The sequence below is a fragment of the Saccopteryx bilineata genome, chromosome 5 (assembly GCF_036850765.1).
Source record: "Saccopteryx bilineata isolate mSacBil1 chromosome 5, mSacBil1_pri_phased_curated, whole genome shotgun sequence".
Taxonomy (NCBI): Eukaryota; Metazoa; Chordata; class Mammalia; order Chiroptera; family Emballonuridae; genus Saccopteryx; species Saccopteryx bilineata.
Window position 1 is genome coordinate 20,111,361 of NC_089494.1, and position 21,842 is coordinate 20,133,202.

General features: G+C 47.6%; 1 protein-coding gene across 2 annotated transcripts in view; it reads right to left on the minus strand.

The window, feature by feature from the left end:
* Positions 1 to 19,815, minus strand: part of RPL37A (ribosomal protein L37a) — a 46,469-nt gene extending 26,654 nt beyond the window's left edge. Inside the window, exons 1-4 of one of the 2 annotated variants that reach the window (XM_066233832.1) lie at positions 19,755 to 19,815; positions 19,236 to 19,364; positions 18,612 to 18,694; positions 17,092 to 17,227 (exon numbers count right to left, since the gene is read on the minus strand). In XM_066233832.1, the coding sequence (XP_066089929.1) occupies positions 17,164 to 17,227; positions 18,612 to 18,694; positions 19,236 to 19,364; positions 19,755 to 19,757 (279 nt within the window). In that variant the 5' untranslated portion in view covers positions 19,758 to 19,815 and the 3' untranslated portion in view covers positions 17,092 to 17,163. Of the gene's footprint in view, positions 1 to 17,091; positions 17,228 to 18,611; positions 18,695 to 19,235; positions 19,365 to 19,754 lie in introns of those variants that run through there. The other variant, XM_066233833.1, reaches the window with a different exon arrangement.
* Positions 19,816 to 21,842: the final 2,027 nt, after the last annotated feature.

Below are 21,842 nucleotides of genomic sequence, written 5' to 3' on the forward strand. Positions count from 1 at the left end.
ATAGTGTCAACGCACTACTCATTAAGATCATTCGTTATCCACTTAATTAATTTCTATAGCTGCTCAGTGCGTAGCCTGTGCTCCTCGGGCTAGTTCAGTCCAGGCCCCACGAGCAACCAGAAAGCGCTGGCCTTTGCTTAGTCCGGAGTCAGTGATACTGGTGGTCATAACAGCTGCTAACCCTCAGCCCTCTTTCTTGTGCCAGGCGTTTTGCTAAGCACTCCGATCTTAACTCATTTAAATCTCAGAGCTCTTCACCAAAACAGGGATCATTATTATCTCCATTTTATAGATGGGGAAACTGAGGTTTGGAGAACTTAAATCTCTTCCCAGAGTCACACAGCCAGGGAAAGCCAGAGTCGGAAAAACCTAGGCCGTTGGGCTCAAGCCCACCCGCTGAACCAGCCCCTCTCCTGCCTTATTAAATGACTCCTGGTTGCTGCTAACGCGGAGCTGGTGAGCCCTACTCATGCCCATCACGGGGTAAAGTAAGAGTCCTCCACTGGCGGTCATTGGCGAAGCACCTGTCCGCAGGGGCTCCCCACCACTCGCTCCCCTGTGGCTTTCCACAACGTGCAGCTGGCACTAGCTGAGCATGGAAGCCACGCTACCAGGTGGCAGAGCATCCTTTCTGCCCGCGCTCAGCACCTGGGGGAGCTGAGCACGACCAGGGTGAAGAGTCCTGTCAAAGGTCACGAGAAGCACGGGTAAAGTTGGAATTGGAGCCCAGTTTTCTAAAGCCAAAGCCATCTCCTTTTGCTGCTGTTGTGTCTCAAGCTCGTGATGAGGAAGGGAAAGAGACTTCTCTGGGGCTCCTGGTCCTATGGCTTGTCCCCCTCTCCCCAGGGGTCAGAAAACAGCTCTCTGGGATGCTCCCCGATGACCGGCAATGTGACTCCTTCCCACTCAGCACTCTCCCTCAGTCCTCTGTTCTTTCTGATCCTGTAGTTCTCAACGTTCCAGTGTGCTCCAACCACAAACTGTGCCCCCGGGGAGAGTGACACACCAGCTCGCTCAATCCATTCACCTAGAGAGAGTCCACAGTCCCTTCAGGACAGAAAGGAGACCACTGAGCTAAGAGTTAGCCTAGGGGACAGGGGGAGACAGCTGAGGGGAGGTGAGAAGGACTGCAGGCCACAGAGAATCTGATCATTTCGCCCAAGTTGGTCCAGCACGCTGTAAACAGCCTGCTGACTCAGGGAGCAGGAGGAGGCGTCCAGGCATCCATCTTCTGAGCTGTTCTTCGCTCTGCACGTTCTCTCGCTCACACCCACCTGGATGGACTTCTTTGTTCTTGTTGGCCTAGCACTGTTAAAGGATGCCAGCTTCCGAGAGGGGGGCCGAGGGATCGGGGTGGGGCTCATGGAGCTTTCTTGGAGGAGTGAGTTCTCTGTCAGAGGCAGTCTGGCTACAGATGAGACAAACGATCCACCCAGGGTCCTTAGACACTCGCTAATAAGTGAGAAATACCAGGAAGTCTAAAAGGACGTACATTTTGTCCTCGGTATCATTTCACAACTTCAACCAATTGTACGATTCCCACCCCTCCTTAGCAAGGAAATTTCAGCAACACCAGCCTTCCCACATGAGTTTTCCTCAGACTGCCAAGCTTGGGGAAGGGGCCCTCCTTGTGGTCCACAGTCCCAGGCCACACCAGTGCTCACTTGAAAGGAATAATCCCCAAGACGAAATTCTCAAAGAAATCCCTGTTTTCAGAAGAGCTGGTTTACCAACCACCTTCTGGAACCTTTGGGCAGATTGCTGCTTCTCTTCAAATGCAGCTTCCTCAACTGCAGAATGAGGCTAGTGAGACCCACGTCCACAGTATTGACACTAGAAGTCCTTTGTGAATTCTGAGCCAGCAGAACAATTGTTATTCCTCATTCACTGAAAGCTTGACCCCTAATTGGCTGTGGCACATAAAGTGAGTACCCGATTCTACCATTAAATTGTTTTTATTGGGAGAGATAAAAAGGCAAGACAATTAAAACACACACACACACACACACACAAACTTGTTAGCATAAGAGAGTAAGCTTGGAGAGGTGGTCCTACCCTGGAGTCCACAGCAGCCGGGACAAAGACATGCCGAGTCCTCCAACCTTTGCACCCCACTTCAAAGGCCACTGGCCGCTGACTCACAGGTAACGCAAATATTTTTTACTCTAATGTGCTTCTGCGCTCAATATACTCGCCCCATTTTCCCCTTCCACCTTTATCAACATTACTGCTGCCTTTTAAGCAGCAGCCACAAAATTTTGAGTGTAAGAAGATTATGATGGGCATTGGTTTAAAATGCCAGTTTCTGGGTTCCACACCTAGAGACTTTGGTCGGCCCCGTGGTGACCCCACACCCACCCTTTCAGAGCCTCCGGGTCAGGTTAGTTAAGTCCCAAAGGGCATGGAGTGTGTTGTTTAACCGCCTGATATATCGCCAATGCTCACTCCACAGAGAAGACGCTTGCAAATAAGGGAGAAATACCAGGAAGTCTGAACACTTGCTTCTCGAAGAACGTACGCTTTGTCCTCGGTATCATTTCATAACTTCAACCAATTGCATAATTCCCACCCCTCCTTAGGAAGGAAATTCCAGCAACACCGGCTTTCCCACACACGCTTTTCTGCCAGGCTCGATGAAGGGACCCCCTTTGGGTTCCACAGCTCCCAGCACAAACCAGGGCTTCCTTTCTACGACTGTGCTGGCTTTCCTGCTAGTCTTCTCCCCCTGGTAGGAACATGCCCCACTCCTGGAGGACAAGGCTGTGTCCCCTTCGCTTTCCACCATCTAGAGCCGCGACCAGCACGAAGCCAGCAGTGGTTAATGGCGTGAACCCCGAGGGTACACAGTGAGGGGCGGGCGGTGAACCCTGTAGGATCCGGGAGGGCAGTGCACCCTCTCACCCTGGGTGAGCCACGTGACGGTACTGTATGTGGTTGTTTCTCAAGGAATGGGGGTTCTGACCTTGTCTCTGGTTTGGGAGTTTTGAGAAATTATTTCAAGGGGTGGGCACCCATCGATACTCCTTTTAATGCTGTGGAGGGAGGGGTCCCTTTGCTTTTTTTTTTTTTTTTTGGTATTTTTCTGAAGCTGGAAACGGGGAGAGACAGTCAGACAGACTCCCGCATGCGCCCCACCGGGATCCACCCGGCACGCCCACCAGGGGGCGACGCTCTGCCCACCAGGGGTGATGCTCTGCCCCTCCGGGGCGTCGCTCTGTTGCGACCAGAGCCACTCTAGCGCCTGGGGCAGAGGCCAAGGAGCCATCCCCAGCGCCCGGGCCAACTTTGCTCCAATGGAGCCTTGGCTGCAGGAGGGGAAGAGAGAGACAGAGAGGAAGGAGAGGGGGAGGGGTGGAGAAGCAGATGGGCGCTTCTCCTGTGTGCCCTGGCTGGGAATCGAACCCGGGACTTCTGCATGCCAGGCCGACGCTCTACCACTGAGCCAACCGGCCAGGACCCCCTTTGCTTTTCATACCTATTTTGACCTCATAGGGCAGGTGTTTCAGCTGGCTCATGTCAGAGGATCACTCACACTAAGATTATCTTAGTTATAACACAGATCGTCATAAAATGTTTAATTCTTCACCCATATCTGGTTACCTGCTGCAAGGGGATCATGCTTATCCACATGGTTAGACTCCCATATGGCCATGTGGCTCGCTTTGGTCGAGAAATGTGGGCACACGTGATCAGAGTCACTGCCAGAGGGGTGCTGTAGGAAGGATGACCAGGACTAGGCCAGAGCCCCAAGCTCACCCACAGTGCGCACAGAGGTGGGCAAGCAGTGGACGTCTCTGCTGTAAGCCCTGTTGTGTGGAATTGTTACTGTAACATAACTTGGCTTTTCCTGGCCACAAGTTCTATTTTTTAATCAGTGAAAATGTTCACATACAGCTAGGCCGGTTTTGTGATTTTAAGAAACTGTATTTTTTTTTTAACTGATCTCAGTGGGAGAAGACAGGAGAGAGGGACAGGAACACAGATTTCTTCCTCTTTGTGCCCTGACCGTGGATCAAACCGATAATTCTGTGCTTTCAGACGATGTGCTAACCAACTGAGCTAGGGGCCAGCGCAGGGTTATAGCTGAGAAACTATAGCTCTTCCAAGTACCGCTGTGGGTTTTCGCTGCCATGCTTTTAAAGTGAGGAAAAACATTATAACATACTAACGCATCAAATGTTAATTGAATCCTTATTATGTGGCAGGCTGAGCCCTTTAGAAAAAGTATCTCATTTTCTCCTTACAACAACCCTGTCTGTCCAGTAGGTATCATTGTTATCCTCATTTTAGAGGCAAGGGAGCAGAGGCCTGGAGCGGTTAGGAAAGCTGCCTAAGAAAACAAAGATACTAAGAATAAGCAAAAACGGGGTGCAAATGGTCTGACACCAGACTAGTCTCTTGACCTCTGTGCTACATCTGTGGGGTCATCTCTAAGAGCCTGTCCTTCAGGACCCTCTGAGACTCTGCGACATTGCCATACGGCCATAGCTCCCCTCGGTCTTCCATTCAGAAACCAAGATCTATTTTCAGCCCCAGCCCGCTGCTGCGGGGTTCAGGCAGTCCCTAGTGCCGGTGAGCATCTGGAGGAAGGCACTGGAGCAATGACGCGGACGCTCCCCCCCCCCCCGTCCAAAGGGGAGGCCCCCGGTCCACAGGGGAGGGCCCCCCGGTCCACAGGGGAGGGCCCCGGTCCACAGGGGAGGGCCCCCCGGTCCACAGAGGAGGGCCCCGGTCCACAGGGGAGGGCCCCGGTCCACAGGGGAGGGCCCTGGTCCACAGAGGAGGATCCTGGTCCACAGAGGAGGGCCCCGGTCCACAGAGGAGGATCCTGGTCTACAGGGGAGGGGCCCGGTCCACAGAGGAGGATCCTGGTCTACAGGGGAGGGCCCCGGTCCACAGAGGAGGATCCTGGTCCACAGGGGAGGGCCCCGGTCCACAGGGGAGGGCCCCGGTCTACAGGGGAGGGGCCCGGTCCGCAGGGGAGGGCCCCGGTCCACAGGGGAGGGCCCCGGTCCACAGGGGAGGGGCCCGGTCCATAGGGGAGGGCCCTGGTCCACAGGGGAGGGCCCGGTCCACAGGGGAGGGCCCTGGTCCACAGGGGAGGGCCCAGTCCACAGGGGAAGCTGGGCCTTAGGAGGTCCCTCCAGCTCCCTCCCTCTCCCAAGTCGCTGTCTTGCTGTGCGAGAAATGTGCCGTCAAAGCAGAAAGCCTTCCTGCTCTTGCCAGGACATTTTTGCACGTGGATGAAACCGCTTACAGAAGTGGAGCCCAGGCAGGGAGATCGCTCCTGGGGTGGCTGGGGGTGGGGGTGGGGGTGGGGGGCTCGGATGGGGCTCTGGACTCCGGCTTGCAGCCCCAGCTCCTGGGGAACTTGGTTCGTTTTATCCCACTAACCCTCACAACAGGCACCCCTGAGCCCTGTGGAATGAGCAGGGCGGAGGAGTCTTCCCAGGAGTGGAAGCGAGCGCCTCTCCTAGACCGCCCTGGCGGAACACAGCCTCTCCCTATGTGTGCCCACTTACATCCTGCAGTGCGCGGCCCGCCTGCCTGCACCTTCCTCTTTTTATAGGCCATCTTCACTCCGTATGTCCCTGTTTCTTAATGGCCTTGCTCTTGAGAATGATAAAAAGCTCGAGTCCAACTGACCCGAAAGACACTGGTTCTCTCAGAGGAACAGAAAAGTGGAGTGGAGAACCTGCAGAGTGCCCCAGCCCCGGGTCAGGAGGAATCTCTCGCCCACAACAAGCCTGGGCTCCTCCCGGGCCAGGTTGCAGCTGATCCGAGTTGTCATGGAGAGAGCCCTGAATTCGGCTTTGGCTTGGAGCCATCCCATTATGGGACTGCAGGCAAGTCACCTCCCTGCTCTCGAGCTGCACCTCCTCCTCTTTAAAACGACGGACTCGGATGAGACGACCTCCAAGCACACCGCCAGCGACATGATTCCAGGATGCCGTGAGGTCTGTGGCTCTGCAGACCACACTGGCACAGCTGTCCTGCCTGACGGTTAGCGAGAAGAGCACCATTGGTTTACCTCTGTCCATCTACTCCCTCCCCCCTGTGATCGGAAGGCTGATTTCTCTGAACGTCTGTCACTCTACCTACCTGCCACCAAATGTCATCATCCGCCTTCTCCTCATCTTTCATTAGTAGAGTTCATGGGGATTTGGTTCCATTCCGGCCTCTCTAACAGGAGTAAAAGTAAAGCACAAGAGGGACAAGACTGGGATATCGTAGGCCCCGCAATGTGACATGAGCAGCCAGCCTCTTGTGTTTTTCTACAACATAGCTCTCCACCAAGAGCCAGCGGTTACCATCAACAGGTGAGCTCCCAGCTCAGGATCCTCTGACCACAACAGCATGCTCTCCGTTCACACGCTCCTCGCCATGTCTTCTTGTGGGCCACTGGACTCCTACCCCCTTCCCAGAGTCCGCAGCACTGCCCCGAACCCCAGCTGCTCTTGGCCCTGACTCGTTGGTGCTGACTCAACAAAGAAAGCTAAACGGTGGCCCTGGGCCAGACCTGGCAGGAGTGGCCCAGCGAGAGGGCAGGCAGAGGCGGGAGCCCATCCATCAGCCTGTCACCAAGTCTTTGCTGAGCCCCCCAAGGACTTGGTTCCCTGCCGAGCTGCACAGTGGGGTCCCAGAAGGAGAGAAGACGGGAGTCTTTACTTTGTAGCAACTAAAGATGTGAAGTTCGAGCTCTGTGGTTTTGGGGGTCCCCAAATGTGCTAGTCCAGCATCACTCACAGGGGGAAGTTTGAGTACTGTTACTAAGGGCTGCACAGTAGAGTGTAGGGGAGGTGGGGAGGGGGCAATCAGGGTCGGATTTTGAAGTTATTTTTGCAAAGCTTTAGATGTATAATTAAGACGTCAGATATTTATAAGAAACAGGGAGAGGCCTGATGTGTGGATAAAGTGTCAATCTGGAATACTGAGGTCACTGGTTCGAAACCCTGGGCTTGCCAGGTCAAGGCACATACAGGAAGCAACTACTACGAGTTAATGCTTCCTGCTTCTCCCCCCCCCTTTCTCCTCTATCTAAAAATCAATAAATTAAAATGTTTTTTAAAAAAAGAAACAGAGAGGAGGCAAATAGAAAATACAAGGGATTTTAAAGCTCAAATCCGCACCCTTGGTACAGCCACTGCCACCAGCCCTCACACTTCTTTCCCACTGGGCACCTCCTCTGAGTTCAAGCATTGGTTGTTTTTTTTTTCCTTTCTTTTGTATTTTTCTGAAGCTGGAAACGGGGAGGCAGTCAGACAGCCTCCGCATGTGCCCGACCGGGATCCACCCGGCACGCCCACCAGAGGGAGATGCTCTGCCCATCCGGGGCATCGCTCTGTTGTGACCAGAGCCACTCTAGCGCCTGAGGCAGAGGCCGAGGAGCCATCCCCAGCGCCCGGGCCATCTTTGCTCCAATGGAGCCTTGGCTGCGGGAGGGGAAGAGAGAGACAGAGAGGAAGGCGAGGGGGACGGGTGGAGAAGCAGATGGGTGCTTCTCCTGTGTGCCCTGGCCGGGAATCGAACCAGGGACTTCCGCATGCCAGGCCGACGCTCTACCACTGAGCCAACCGGCCAGGGCCTAAAGCATTGTGTTTTAAATGTCCCTGCTAAAAGGAACCAACTTTGCTTCTCTGAGTCTTTTTTAATCCCATTTGTAGCCAGGACCACATTTGCAGAGAAATACAGGCCAGAAGACTCAGGGGCTCAGAGGAGTGAAAGTGACTGTGGGCAGAGGCAGCTGCACTCTGGGCTCCCCGAGCCCTAAGCACTGGAACCTGAATCATCTGCTTCTCAGCCGTGTGACTGAACTGGGGCAGCTGTCCGGTTCCTCTGAGGCCCGGGCAGCAGCAGCCTCACAGGGCCTTGTCAGAAGAGGCACAGCTTGCACGTCACAGACACATCTTTAGGGAGACGATACACTCCTGAGAGGAGTAAAGATGAGAATGGGCAGGGAAATAAGTTCGTGGTGGGGGAGCACCAGCGAAAAAGCCACATTCTCCTTCTTCCGAGCCCAGACTTGATGAGCAAAACTTATCAGGGGCTCCCTCTGCTGGCCATTCTCCAAACTCACCTTCCTACATAAAGGCGCCCAGATTCCTTAGTCTGTGCCCTAATTTAATCAGTGGGGTCCTGTTTGTGCTTGTTTACATTTTCCCTCCAAAACACGATTTCCTTTCCATTCGGTTGTTTCCCTCTAATTTTTTGCCGTTATCCCTTGCCTAGGTTATTATTCCCATCATTAAAATCCTTCACAATATGCCACTATCAGAGAACCTCTTTATCTGTAAAAAGAGAACAAACATCTTCTGAAGTTCAAGCCAGGAAATGACAGAGCTGAAACTGGATAACTTCTTCCTCCAAAGCTCATCCTTTCCCCACATCATGGTCCCTCTCTGAAGTGTGTGACCATAGACAAAACATTTAACTTCTTTAAAATGGGGGGACCCTATTAATCCCATGAGCTGGGTGTGAGGATGAGGGGTACACTGCAGGAGGAATGGAGTGTTGGCAGTGGAGCGAGCACAACCAGTACTAGCTGAGATCTCAAAGCACGGTGCGTTCCAGCAGCAGGCAGCTCCGCATGGTGGGGCTTCAGAGGAGACGGGGCATGAGGACAGGGACACTTGAAGGGAAGCAGGAGCAGGCACGTAGAGCCCTGTAAACTCTGCTCCCACAGTGACCCCGTGCGGGGCCGTCCTGAGGACTGGGTTTATACAGGTCAAGCCCTTAGAGCACAACTCTGCTCCCACAGTGACTCCGTGCGGGGCCGTCCTGAGGACTGGGTTTATACAGGTCAAGCCCTTAGAGCACAACTCTGCTCCCACAGTGACTCCGTGCGGGGCCGTCCTGAGGACTGGGTTTATACGGGTCAAGCCCTTAGCGCACAGCCGGGCTCACACGAGCTGCGTGTGTTAGGTTTCCTACTAAAACCTTCCCCGTGCTCATCACGACGTGGAAGCCAAAGCAGGGACACTGAAGAGCAGAACAGCCTTTGAGGAGTCAAAGAATAGTTGCTTGGGAGATGAAAACTAAAATAAAGGAACATCAGGAAAGAGAAGTGAAAAGCCACATCACCCCTATAATGTTGGCCTTTGAATCTCAACAAATGACACCATGTCACACGCATGCGTGCATCACACACACATACACAGCTCCCCCTGGAAGAGAGAAGCCCGCTCCTGCTGGCTCCCTCCAGGTCATGCTCACTGAGCACCCACTGGCTCTGCCCAGGGGGGGCACCATTAGGGCATCTCCCTGCATCGGAGTAACCTTTTGACCCACTTTTGGGGGGCCGCACTCTCACTTAGCTTCCCTCATTGGTTCATGTCTTCATTGCTCTGGTTACTCAATTACAAAGCCCAGTGTTTCAATTGTGTATTTAATACTTTCCTCCTTTACTGACCTTTTTCAAAGAGAAAAAAATTCCTGAGGACTCTGAAAATGTGGTCAGAGGCCTGTAAAGCCTAATTAGAGAAGTGCTTGATAAACAAAATCTTATTCAATTAAATATATATTTTAATGGGGTTGTGTGTGTGTGTGACAGAGAGAGAGACAGAGACAGAGACAGAGAGAGGGACAGACAGGAAGGGAGAGAGACGAGAAGCATTGATGCTTTCTCATATGTGCCTTAACCAGAGGGCTACAGCAGAGTGAGTGACCCCTTGCTCAAGCCAGTGACCTTGGGCTCAAGCTGGTGAACTTTGCTCAAACCAGATGAGCCCACACTCAAGCTGGCTACCTTGGGGTTTTAAACCTGGGTCTTCCATGTCCCAGTCTGACACTATCCACTGCGCCTGGTCAAGCCAACTAAATATATTTTAACGATGCATTATCACTGCAGAAGAGTTTGTTTTTACAACCAGTAAAAATAAACCTTGATATTATTACCAAAATGAAAAACACAATATTCAAATTTTCTCTTCAAACTAGCAGACCCTAGAAAATACATCCAAGTACATCTAATTAAATATTGGCAGTTTGTCTCAAAAGATCTATCATTATTAACTCCTTTTGGCCTCCTTCTTTCTTTACCTTAGTCTGCTTGGTCATATTATGGAAACTTAGAAATAACTCGGTACTTACTAAACTGTAATTTTACACAAGCTCTCAACTATCTCACCCTCAAGATGAATCTGCCAAACTTACACTTAATCAGCAGGCCATGTTCCGTTCTTCTAGTTATACTGCAGCGCCCCCTCGTGTTACATATGATGCTTGCAGCCAAGACTTGCTGAAAATTTCTCTGCTTTGTTGAAAGAGTAAGTTCTTTCCTGGTTTACCAATTAGGTTCCCAAAGAATATATGTAAATCTACTGGGTTCAAAAGGAATATGTATAGCCTGACCAGACGGTGGCGCAGTAGATAGAACGTTGGACTGGGATGCGGAGGACCCAGGTTCGAGACCCTGAGGTCACCAGCTTGAGTGCAGGCTCATCTGGTTTGAGCAAAGCTCACCAGCTTGGACCCAAGGTCACTGGCTCAAGCAAGGAGTTACTCAGTCTGCTGAAGGCTCGTGGTCAAGGCACATATGAGAAAGCAATCAATGAACTAAGGTGTTGCAACAAAAAACTGACAATTGATGCTTCTCATCTCTCTCCATTCTGTCTGTCTGTCCCTATCTGTCCCTCTCTCTGACTCTCGCTGTCTCTGTAAAAACAAAAAAAAAAAGAAAAAGAAATATGTATAATGTGACATCCTATGAAGGTTGTTTTCCAAAGTCAGTACACAAAGTCAGTAGTGAATATAGGGGTAGCCACAATTACTGTTTTCCCTGCGGACATTTTTAGGGATACATCCATGTTTCTAGGAAACAGCAGTGCAGCGGGTTGCAGGAACAGGGCAAACCACAGACAAAGAGGCGGCTCCAGTTCAGCTAGAAAGGTTTAGTTGATAGAAATGATTAGCATTTCCGTTATATCTTGAGCTGCTAAAACATTTCTTGATATTTCAAGTATTTGTTTCATAGAAATAACTATTATTTAGAGATGAACAAATTCATATTTTTCCAGTTTATCAGTCCAGCTTGCTGAGTCTTCTTGGATATCCACACTGACTTCGTAGAATTAATCAGCTCTCCCTGATTTTCTCTAATCAGTGTTTCTGTAAGTTCTTCAATTAGTTCTTCAATTTGCTCCTCAAGAACATCCTCAGCCTGGGCTGTGGTGGTGCAGTGAGTGGATATGGTCGACCTGGAATGCTGAGATCACCAGTCTGAAACCCTGGGCTTGCTCGGTCAAGGCACGTATGACAAGCAACCAATGAACAACTAAAGTGAAGCAACTACGAGTTGATACTTCTCGCCACCCACCACCCACTCGCCACTCCTTTCTCTGTAAAATCAAGAAATAAAATCTTAAGAACAAAAAACATCTTCAGAGCCATCACCACCTACTTACTTATCTAGTGTTTCATATCTTCACCAATGGCTCAGAAATGCTGAAAATTCATGTACACACTATTTTCTATGTTTAACATCACAAGTGTCCCTGTCTCTAGCAATGCTTGTCTGCCTTAGTCCACGGGGTCAAACATTATACAGCTCGTTTCATGGATTAGTGTTTGCAGGCTCTATCTCTTCTCATCCTTTTAAACTTTTCTGTATCTTTTCTTTCAATGTGTTTGTATTTTATTAATCTTTTATTATTTCTATTCGATTCCTTATTCTTCAGGTATGTCTTTAATCTTTATACAGTGTGTTCATAAAGTCATGGTGCACTTTCGACCGGTCACAGGAAAGCAACAGACCATAGAAATGTGAAATCTGCACCAAATAAAAGGAAAACTCTCCCAGTTTCATACCTATTCAGTGCAGTTCAATGTGGGCTCACGCACAGATTTTTTAGGGCTCCTTAGGTAGCTATCCCGTATAGCCTCTACAGACTCGTCACTGACTGATGGCCTACCAGAACGGGGTTTCTCCACCACGCTGCTGGTTTCCTTCAACCGCTTATCCCACCGAGTAATGTTATTCCTATGTGGTGGCGCTTCGTTATAAACGCACTGATATTCACGTTGCACTTTGATCATGGATTCAAATTTAGCGAGCCACAGACACACTGAACTTTCCTCTGTACGGTCCACATCTCGACTGGCATGGCCGTGGGCTGCTCCGCTGTATACATGGTGTTACATCATCATCTGTGCATGCACGCATGCTGCCACATCATCCTACAGAAACTGGGAGGGTTTTCTTTTTATTTGGTGCAGATTTCACATTTCTATCATCTTTTGTTGCTTTCTTGTGACCGGTCAAAAGTGCATCATGACTTTACGGACACACTGTATTTTGTGTATGTATGCTAATTTAACTACCTTTACATTTTAACTGAAGCATCTATTTATAGGTAATGTTATTACTGACATGTATGTGTACACACATATATGCTTAATCTACTGTGTTCCTATGCACTTGTTCTGTCCCCATCCCTAATTGAGTGCTTTTCAATTCTATTTCCATTCTATCAATTTGTTAATACATTGTATCAAGAAATGTTTTAGTATTATTTCCTGTTCTTTCATGATTACCAGTAATTACAACATATACTGGATTAGTAAAATTACCTCTTTCTGAACAATGAAAGAACCACAGAACATTTTAATATATTTATCCTCTTCACTAACATACAGGATGGGCAAAAGTAGGTTTACAGTTGTAATGTACATATACAAAAATTAGTAAATACAATAAACTGTTTCATATACTCACAACTGTAAACCTACGTTTGCCCACCCCTTATATGCTGTTACTATAATACATTTTAATATTACACCAAATATTAATATTGCTGCTATTTACAGTCTGTATTCGTTTATATTTATTTACAGATTTCCCTTCTGTTGGCTTTCATTCCTTCCTGCATCTTAATGCCACCTCCTTAGGTTATTTATGTCCAGTGGGTGGATCTGTGGTGATAAACGCGAGTTTTCTTTTTGTTTGAAATTGTCTATTTCACTTCCATATTTTAAGACTATGGTTGCTGAGTACAGTTTGAAGGCCTTTGAAGATACCTCTATTTTCTTGTAGAATCTATTGTTAAGAAGTCAGTTGTCTTAATGCTGCTCCTGTTTTTCTACTCACTGCTGTTAAGATACTCCTTTTGGCCTTGGTATTCATACTATTACATTCTTCAGTGTGATTTTCTTATTTCTGTGCCCAAGGCTTACAGCAGTGGTAGTCACCCTGGTCCCTACCGCCCACTAGTGGGTGTTCCAACTTTCATGGTGGGCGGTAGCGGAGCAACCAAAGTTTGAATAAAAAGATAGATTGAACTAAGTTGTTTTATAAAGATTTATTCTGCCAAACTTAGCGAAAATCCGACATCAAGTACTTGGTAACTAATAATTATTATTATATGCTTTAACTTGCTGTAACTCTGCTTTATAAATTTTATAAAGTAAAGTTACTTCCTACTTTATAAATCACCATTACTGTGGAACCGGTGGGCGGTTAGAAAATTTTACTACTAACAGAGATACAAAAGTGGGCGGTAGGTATAAAAAGGTTGACTACCCCTGGCTTACAGGTTCTCTCGAATGTGTGGCTTGGTAATTTTTATTGATTTTAGAAAATTCTGAGCCCTTATCACCTCTCCTTTCTGTCCCCTCTGGACTCCAATTACACATAACTCTTCAGGGTGGTTCCCTCTTACACTTCTCCGTCCTTTCCATTGTTTCATGCTTCTAGATTTATCTATCTTTCTAGTCACTGATTCTCTCTTGATCTGCATCTAAGTTGCATCAGGGCAACTTCAGGTTATCTTAGAGGCAGAAAGCCATGGTCTCTTGGGGTACTTCAACTGAGACTCAGTCCCAACCAGCCACCTCTCTGTGACTGCCCAATTTTAAAATTCCTAGAAGAAATAATTTGTTTGACCAATTTGCTGTAGCAGTTTGTGTCACATGACTGTCCTCTTGTGGCCAAGGGGAAGAATCCTATTATTGGTAACCCCACTATAAGCAAATGGAATGGAGGTAAGTAGCTCAAAGGAGGAGATTTGGGGAGACAAAAACAATGTCTTATTGCTGAACATAAGGAAGAAGGAGGAGTAATAGAGGATAAAAGATAGGAAAAATTCAAATATGATTTCTGCTCCAGAAATGTCAAAACAGCTTTCTATGAAACATCTGGTTTGTTCAGGGTCCTGGCAAAAAACCCAGATGGGACACTCCAATAGGGTAATTAAGGGAAATGGAATAAAGGGACTAAGTTCTCGTGTGGTCAGGTTAAGTCAGCAATGGCTGAAGTCCTCCAGGACTAGGAGCAGCAGGATGCCATTACCACCCTAGACTACAGGAGGAAGGGGGAGGAGATACGAAATCTTAGGAAGAGTAGCTGTAGGTATACAGAAAAGCTGCCTACCAGAGCTCTGGTCTTCAGAACAGTCAACCTGAAACAGGTGCCAGGAAAAGCAGGGCAAGAAACAGCTTGACTCCACTTCCTCATCTGCTAAGTCTCTGCTGGTGCCTTCCCAGTACTGAACCTGACCCGAAGCCAGAGAACAAGCGACCCTTGGCCACAGCCCACACAGGGCAGGGCGTCTCCTGGAGCACAGAGCTTGGTGGTAAAGGTGGTATTTCTGGAGAGACTCCCCTTTCTGCTTGTTGGATCAGTAGCATGGAGTCCAAAATGATTGCACAACTGTCTCAAGGTTTCAACTTAAACAGAACCCAAGGGTGTGTGTGGATCCATCCAGAAAGTACTTTTTCCTCTCCCATTAGCGGACACTGGGAACTCTCCAGTGTGACCGACTCAAGGAGGAAAACTGAGGCAGGAGCACATGCCTATATATACTCAATCATGTCACTAGGGTAATAAATCAGTATGATCTTTATAAAAGATCAACATGACCTAGACCCCTCAGGATATGACAAGAGTATGAGCTGGCAGACCTCAGGTAAGGCCATTACAGCATACTGCTGACCCTGTAATTTTAGTTTGTGGGTAGGGATGAGGGGAGAAAACATTTGAGGGTATAGCATGTCAGGGCATGATATTGTCCTCCAATACAGAACTACACTCAGAATCATAGCAGAAATTGGTTATCGTGGGACCACTGCTCACAACAATTTCAGTCGTCTGGCGATACCATTAATCTGATTGATTCTTCAGGGATTCCTTTTGTTTTCCTATCTTGGTGTGAATTTGGGATGGAGTCAAGTACAATTCTAGAGGTTTGCACTGACCTTTCCAAACTTAATAGCCCTTGTTCCATTGGCCAAAGGGCAAATGAAGGGACTTCACTAGTAAGTGTATCTAACCTCATTTTACACTGTGGGAACGGGGTGAAAAGATGAGAGCTGCCATTCCACATTACCCACTGATGGCTGGATCCAAGACCTCGCCTGTCATCTGACCTGCAGAAGCTCCTGCTCCAGCCATGGTCTATGGCCTCAGGTCTCCATGGGGAAGAGTTGGGAAACAATTCAGCATATACTTCTGGCCATGTTGTAGTGTTCTTCCATGAGTGTAGTAGCTTACAGGGTGGTTTGAGGGACAAATTGCACTGTTACTTTTATATTAAATGGTTCACATAAAATTTAGTAACACAATCCAACTAATTCAATTTTGATGTTAAGGACACTTGCCCTCCTAAAATTATAGCCAATTTTGGATTTCCTTTTGGAGGTTTTTCCTGTTGTGTGTAGCCTTGGTGAGACTAAGGTGCCAAGGGATGAAAATGTATCCCCAATCAGGCCAGCTGGACGCTCCCTTCATGTTTCTCATTCCTAAGTGTCAAAACGAAACAGACGTGACCCACCCTGCAGAATCCTTAGGGGACCGTGGCTCAGCTTTCCCCATTGATGCTGTGAAGATGCCCATTTCTCCCCCTTAAAAATCAAGTCCTCTTCTATCCTGGGAAGTCCTTTTACCCTCCAACAAATACCTCTTCTGCTGTAACTAGCTTGAATCAGTCTATTCTGCATGCAACCACAAGACTGTAGCTACAACAGGTAGGAACTGGGACAGTCCCACGCCCTCCGCAGCAGTCCGTGAGCTTTTCCCCAGGCATAGTGCTACGTATTAGTGTAAAACTCAGCTACTTTAACATTCAATTCAAATTCTCTTCCTTTTATGGTTTCTGAGGAGGCAGCCAACCCATACTTATTTTCTCCACAGCCTGAAACTGAAGACTAAGTAACCTACAAAGACTAAAATACCTATGTAAAGCTTATTCAACTTCCTCTAAGGACCGAAATCCTAGCCATTCACTTGGGGATTCCTGAAGGCCTGTCAAACTGTTCCACAATCCTGATTGTGGTCCCACACCTACCAACAGTACTCTATGATGTATTACAGTAGTCAGTCAGCATTATTTTGTTACAACATTGAGATCCATACACACACACAGTCACACATCTACTCATCATTTAAACCTACAACGAGCAAGGAATTATACTAGGCACTGAGGATACAACAGTGCACAAAACATTCAAGGGAACAATAACCCAAACAAAATACTTATAGGTACTATTACTGTCTAATAAAAGCCTGGCCCAGGGTTGCTAGTTTGACAGTGGGCCAGAACCAGTGCTGAAAGGAGGGCGTATCTGTGAACAGGCCTTACAGAGCATTCAAGATGGACAGAATCAAGCCAATGGAGAAATACTAATCATAATCTCAACTATTCACAACTCTTAAACACCTACAAGGAATTTTATTATTTCTTTGACTTTTAAGAAAGGGGGAGAGGAAGTATTGATCGGCTCTGTACGTGCCCTGACCAGTAATCAAACCTGCAAGCCTGGCACACTGGGACAATGCTCTACCAACTTAGCTGTCGGGCAAGCAGGGGCTTTGCGATTCGTGTGACCATCTATAGCAAACTGAAAAACGGAGAATGGTACAGATATGTACAAAATCTGTCTGAAATTCTAATGGTTTCACAATGTTTTCTTAAGGTGGTCATAATACTGGTCAGACAAAACACCAAAGTTAAGAGAAGTGAATGTCCATTCTACCTTTAGAAACATTCTATCATTTGACTGCAGAAAAGTTGGAAGGATTTTAATTTCCACGTCTTTTTTTGAGAAAGCAAAATACACTGTGAAGCTGAACACCTAATCAATAAAATTAACAAACCAAAGTAACTTTGTTACATAAATTAACCCATTTATTTTATTTTAGGCTAGCAGTGCTTCCAATGGAGGAGCTCCTTCCTACTGGTCTTTCAACTCCTTCAGTCTTCTGATGGCGGACTTGACTGTGACTGCAGAGGTGGTGCTGGAAAGACAAACACATTTGGTCCCAACACAGTTAACTGTGCTGACGTGACCCGGCCTCACTGTTACATCACAACCCTGATGACGCCGCCGCCATGAAGGCACGTCATCAGACTACTGCAGAATGACAGGCAATCTCATGCATTTGATTTCTCAGACAAAAGAGCATTAAAAAATTAACACAGAAGAATGGTTGCCAAGAGATGACCTAAACTCATCAAACAAAAACAGAATGTAAAAAAAAAAAAAAAATGAAAATAAAAAACAATTTGGAAAGACAGCTATTAAAATGTCTATAATGACTATGACTCAGGCACTGAACCCAAAAAATGCGTAACCACCCTACCCCATATCATGGGTGTATGAACGCTCTTTCATTTTACTATCACAACCAAGAGAACACCCTACTCCCCACCTTCCCTTCGGCCTTCATAAAGCCCCACAAGGTGATTATCAATATATCCATTATAATTACTTTAACATTTTTCAATTTTACAGTGCTTCATTTTAAAACCTAAACTAAAAACCCAATTTTCAACCACACCTGCCCAATCATTTTATGTGGAGGTGACCGTATCTGGACAGCACAAGTCGAGACACTGGCTAGAGGAAGAAAACCTCAGCCTCCGGGTGAGCAGCCAATGCCACGATCAGACCTCTGCAGTCACCAAAGAATTCCAACTTCCAGAAGTGAGTCTCCTTAACCCTCTGAGCAGTACGAACGTTCATGTACGTCCTCGCGCCTCCTGACCATCCAGAGTACGATCATACATGTGTAAGCCAACATTAAAAAAAGACAAATGTACGTTCTTCTTGTTTCCATAAACTAGTTATCAAACAAACATTATTTTAAGTTTAATAAAACGGGAACTGGAACTAGTCTCATTTTGAGATTAAAAAAGCTCACTCCCCGGGGTCAGCAAGCATGAAAAAGACTCACTACTCAAAGGGTTAAGAGGCCACGCAATCGAGACCGGCAGAGAGTTCCTCTCAGTAGCATCACCTGGCCCGGTCAGGGTCACAGTGGTTCAACCAGCACTGCTGAGGGGTAAAGGTGTGGTGGTCCAGACAGGCCTCCAGTTTCCACACAAAGTAACAAGCTAAGTGACCCGCTAATTTTTATAAAAACAGCTTGCAAAGAAAGTTCAAAGTTCAGTCCAGATTCAGTCCCGCTAACAGACCCGTACAGTATCAGGACAGCACTCACTACGGGGACCCTGCCGACTTCCCTTACTCTCTCGGTCCTGCAAACTGACAGCAGCCTACACACAGTGTTAAACCTGGACCCATGACTGCTCCACGCTGTCAAACACCAGCCCACACACAGTGTTAAACCTGGACCCATGACTGCTCCATGCTGTCAACACCCGAAGAAACGAACTCACTTGTAGGTCCACGCACCCCCCGCGACGGTTTTCATGCAGGATCCACAGTGCCAGATGCCCACGGCCCGTCTCTTCATCTTGGTCTGCAAAAGACAATCAACTGTACCTAGGATCCAAGGAACACTTTTATCTCAGAAACACCCAGGAGTCTATCTTACGCGAGAAAACGCAAACTGGCATATTTACTGAGGTTATGTGTTCCTAACAACCATAAGTTTTATAATGCAAAGTTTGCATTCCCCACGGTGATATACTGCCAGATGTGAGGCCCCAGCCCCACCCCCACACAGCAAAAACAAGGGCTGCTGCGATGAGTACTTGTGCACCCGGGAGACATACAAATGTCTAAAACTCCAGCGGACAGAACTACTTTCTCCACCAAGTGGGTCTGGCTTAGGCTCGGACTCCGCCCTAGTTTTTTACCCGTTAGTTCCCAAGCGGTCTTCGCAAGTGAAAATTTTTGTCGAGATCTGAAGTTAGCAACAGTGGCTACTGTAACTGCTCGTCCAGTGTGTGCAATTCTCACTGCTCAGCAGCTCAGAACCAGCACTGTCCATCAACCTCAGAAAGGGCCGCCAGGGGCAGAACCCCCCCACCCCCACCCGACCCCCGAGCCCGACGTACTTTGCCGCAGAAGGAGCAAGTGTACTTGGCGTGCTGGCTGATTTCAATCTTCTTCACCATCTTCCTGAGGGAGGCGCCATAACGGGTGCCGTATTTACCGACGATGCCCACCTTCTTGGTGCGCTTGGCCTGTTAAGAGAGTTAAAAAAGGAACCGGGAATATTAGGACTCAGGAGCGCAGCCTGCCCCTACTCCAAGTATCTGAGCTTCCGTAACCATTCCTTCACCCACCTAGCCCCTGCCGGTGACTTATCTCACCCCACTCCATCCCGGCGCGAACTGGGCCCAGGGCGAGCCCGGTGTTCCGAGGGCTCTCTCTTAACCCGACCCGAACAGACCAGGCCGCGACAAGCCGCCCCGCCCCTCCGCTGCAGTCGGCATCCGAGAGTAGCGGCGAGGAAACAGAAGCCGAGGACACGGGGCAGGGCAAGCGAGCAGAGGTGGGTGAGGAAGCAGAAACCGGGGGAAGGACAGATGCGGATGGATAGACGTCTAGGCCTCCCGAAGACAAGCACTCACCATGTCGCCACAAGCTATGTCGGAACCCAAGAGGAAGCACGGCACTGCGCAGGCGCGGCTGTAGGCCGACAAACGGAAGTAGTGAGTGTGAGGCCCAGCTAGGATCTCAGCTCTGTGGTTCGGAGGTTTCCTCGAACGCGGGGCCTCCTGGGGAGTGAGTGCTGCAAGAACGGGTTTATAGTCGAAGCACCTTCACACATCCACATTGTCTTACATCTCACAAATCGTGCAATGCAGGTACCATTTCTTCTATTTATGGACAAGGAAAGATTCAAATTTAAGGGACTTGCTCACTAGCTGTTGGCTTAGAGAAGAAGTGCTTAACCATATGATTACAAATCGCAATTTTTTCTACATCATATCGTCTAAACTTTAGAAGGCAGGTCCTCTGCAGGGGGCTGGCACACTGGTGACTAAAACACAAGGCTCCACTCTAATGTACCTTATTAATGTAAGATGTTAACAACAGGGGAAAGGTAAAATGTTAATAGTACGGGAACTGTCCGAAGTATCTCAAATTTTTTTCTATAAATCTAAAACTCTTCTGAAACAAGTCTATCTATCTACATCTATATATATATGCAATACATATATATAACCTATGTAAACACAATAAATTAAAAATATATAGATAGATATATAGATATAGAGAGATAGATATATAGAGAGATAGATATATAGATATATAGATATCTCTCTCTCTCTCTATATATATATATATATAAAGCCAAATCTCTCTCTCTGTGTGTGTGTGTGTGTGTGTATATATATATACACACACACACACATACACACACACAAAGCCAAAGTCACCACAAGTCAATTCCTTGAGGGCAGGGCCTACGTGTCTACCTCTGCATCTGCATCCCAGTACCCAGCAGAGAGCCTGGCATGTCTGTGGTAATGGATACTTGTTGAATGGGAGGTAGTATCTTGCGTGGTGTGATGATGAGATGAATTTGTTTGTAAAGGGTTTACTTTGTCTGAGTCAATCCACTTATGTCAGAACTAAAACAGGCTTTAGAGATAATTACCCCAGAATGGAAACTGAGGCCCAGGGAGGTCAAATGATTTTCCCAAGGTCATACAGCTAATAAATGACTTCCAGACCAATGCTCTTTCAACTGTTACACGATTCAAGCTGTTTCCTCAGCTGCAGAGTGAGTATTCCATACCTCTTTCAAAGTTCTTGGGAGAATAAAATAAGTTTTATGAAGTGCCTGGGGAGTATTTCTAAGTGGTGGTTATTATTGTCAAGATGATGGTAGTAAGACATGACTTCAATGTCTCTTGGTGCCTCTTCAATGCTGTTTCCTCTTCTGCCATACTTAGGGGACAACGGATCTACTTCCTAGTTTCCCTTAAAAATATGCCTATCACTTTTCTCCTCAGTTCCTTGACACTGAACAAAATGAACCTCCTACAGTCACAGCTATGCTACCTTGAGGTCCCTTAAGGGAGTGGGATGTGCTCAAGGTCTCTTAGTTCCATCACAGGCTTTATGTGCCCTTTTTCTCTTCAAGGTGAAGCATAACAAGGGGCCCAAGGAGCAAGTCCCTCCTTTTCCAGTAAAGAAACACACTGCGTTTGGAGGATGATTTCTGGAAACCTTGCCACCAAAACTATGCCCTGACCCCAGAAAACTTATTAAAACAACAATGTAGTCAGATCGGTGCAAAAACAGACTAGCAGAAAGAGCGTTAAAAAAAAATAAAATAAAATAACAAGCCTGACCAGGTGGTGGCACAGTGGATAGAGCGTTGGACTGGGATGCAGAAGACCCAGGTTCGAGACCCCAAGGTCGCCAGCTTGAGTGAGGGCTCATCTGGTTTGAGCAAAAGCTCACCAGCTTGAACCCAAGGTTGTTGGCTCCAGCAAGGGGTTACTCTGTCTGCTGAAGGCCTGCGGTCAAGGCACGTATGAGGAAGCAATCAATGAACAGCTAAGGTGTTGCAACGCGCAATGAAAAACTAATGATTGATTCTTCTTATCTCTCTCCATTCCTGTCTGTCTGTCCCTGTCTATCCCTCTCTCTGTCTCACTCTCTGTCTCTGTAATAAATAAATAAATAAATAAATAAATAAATAA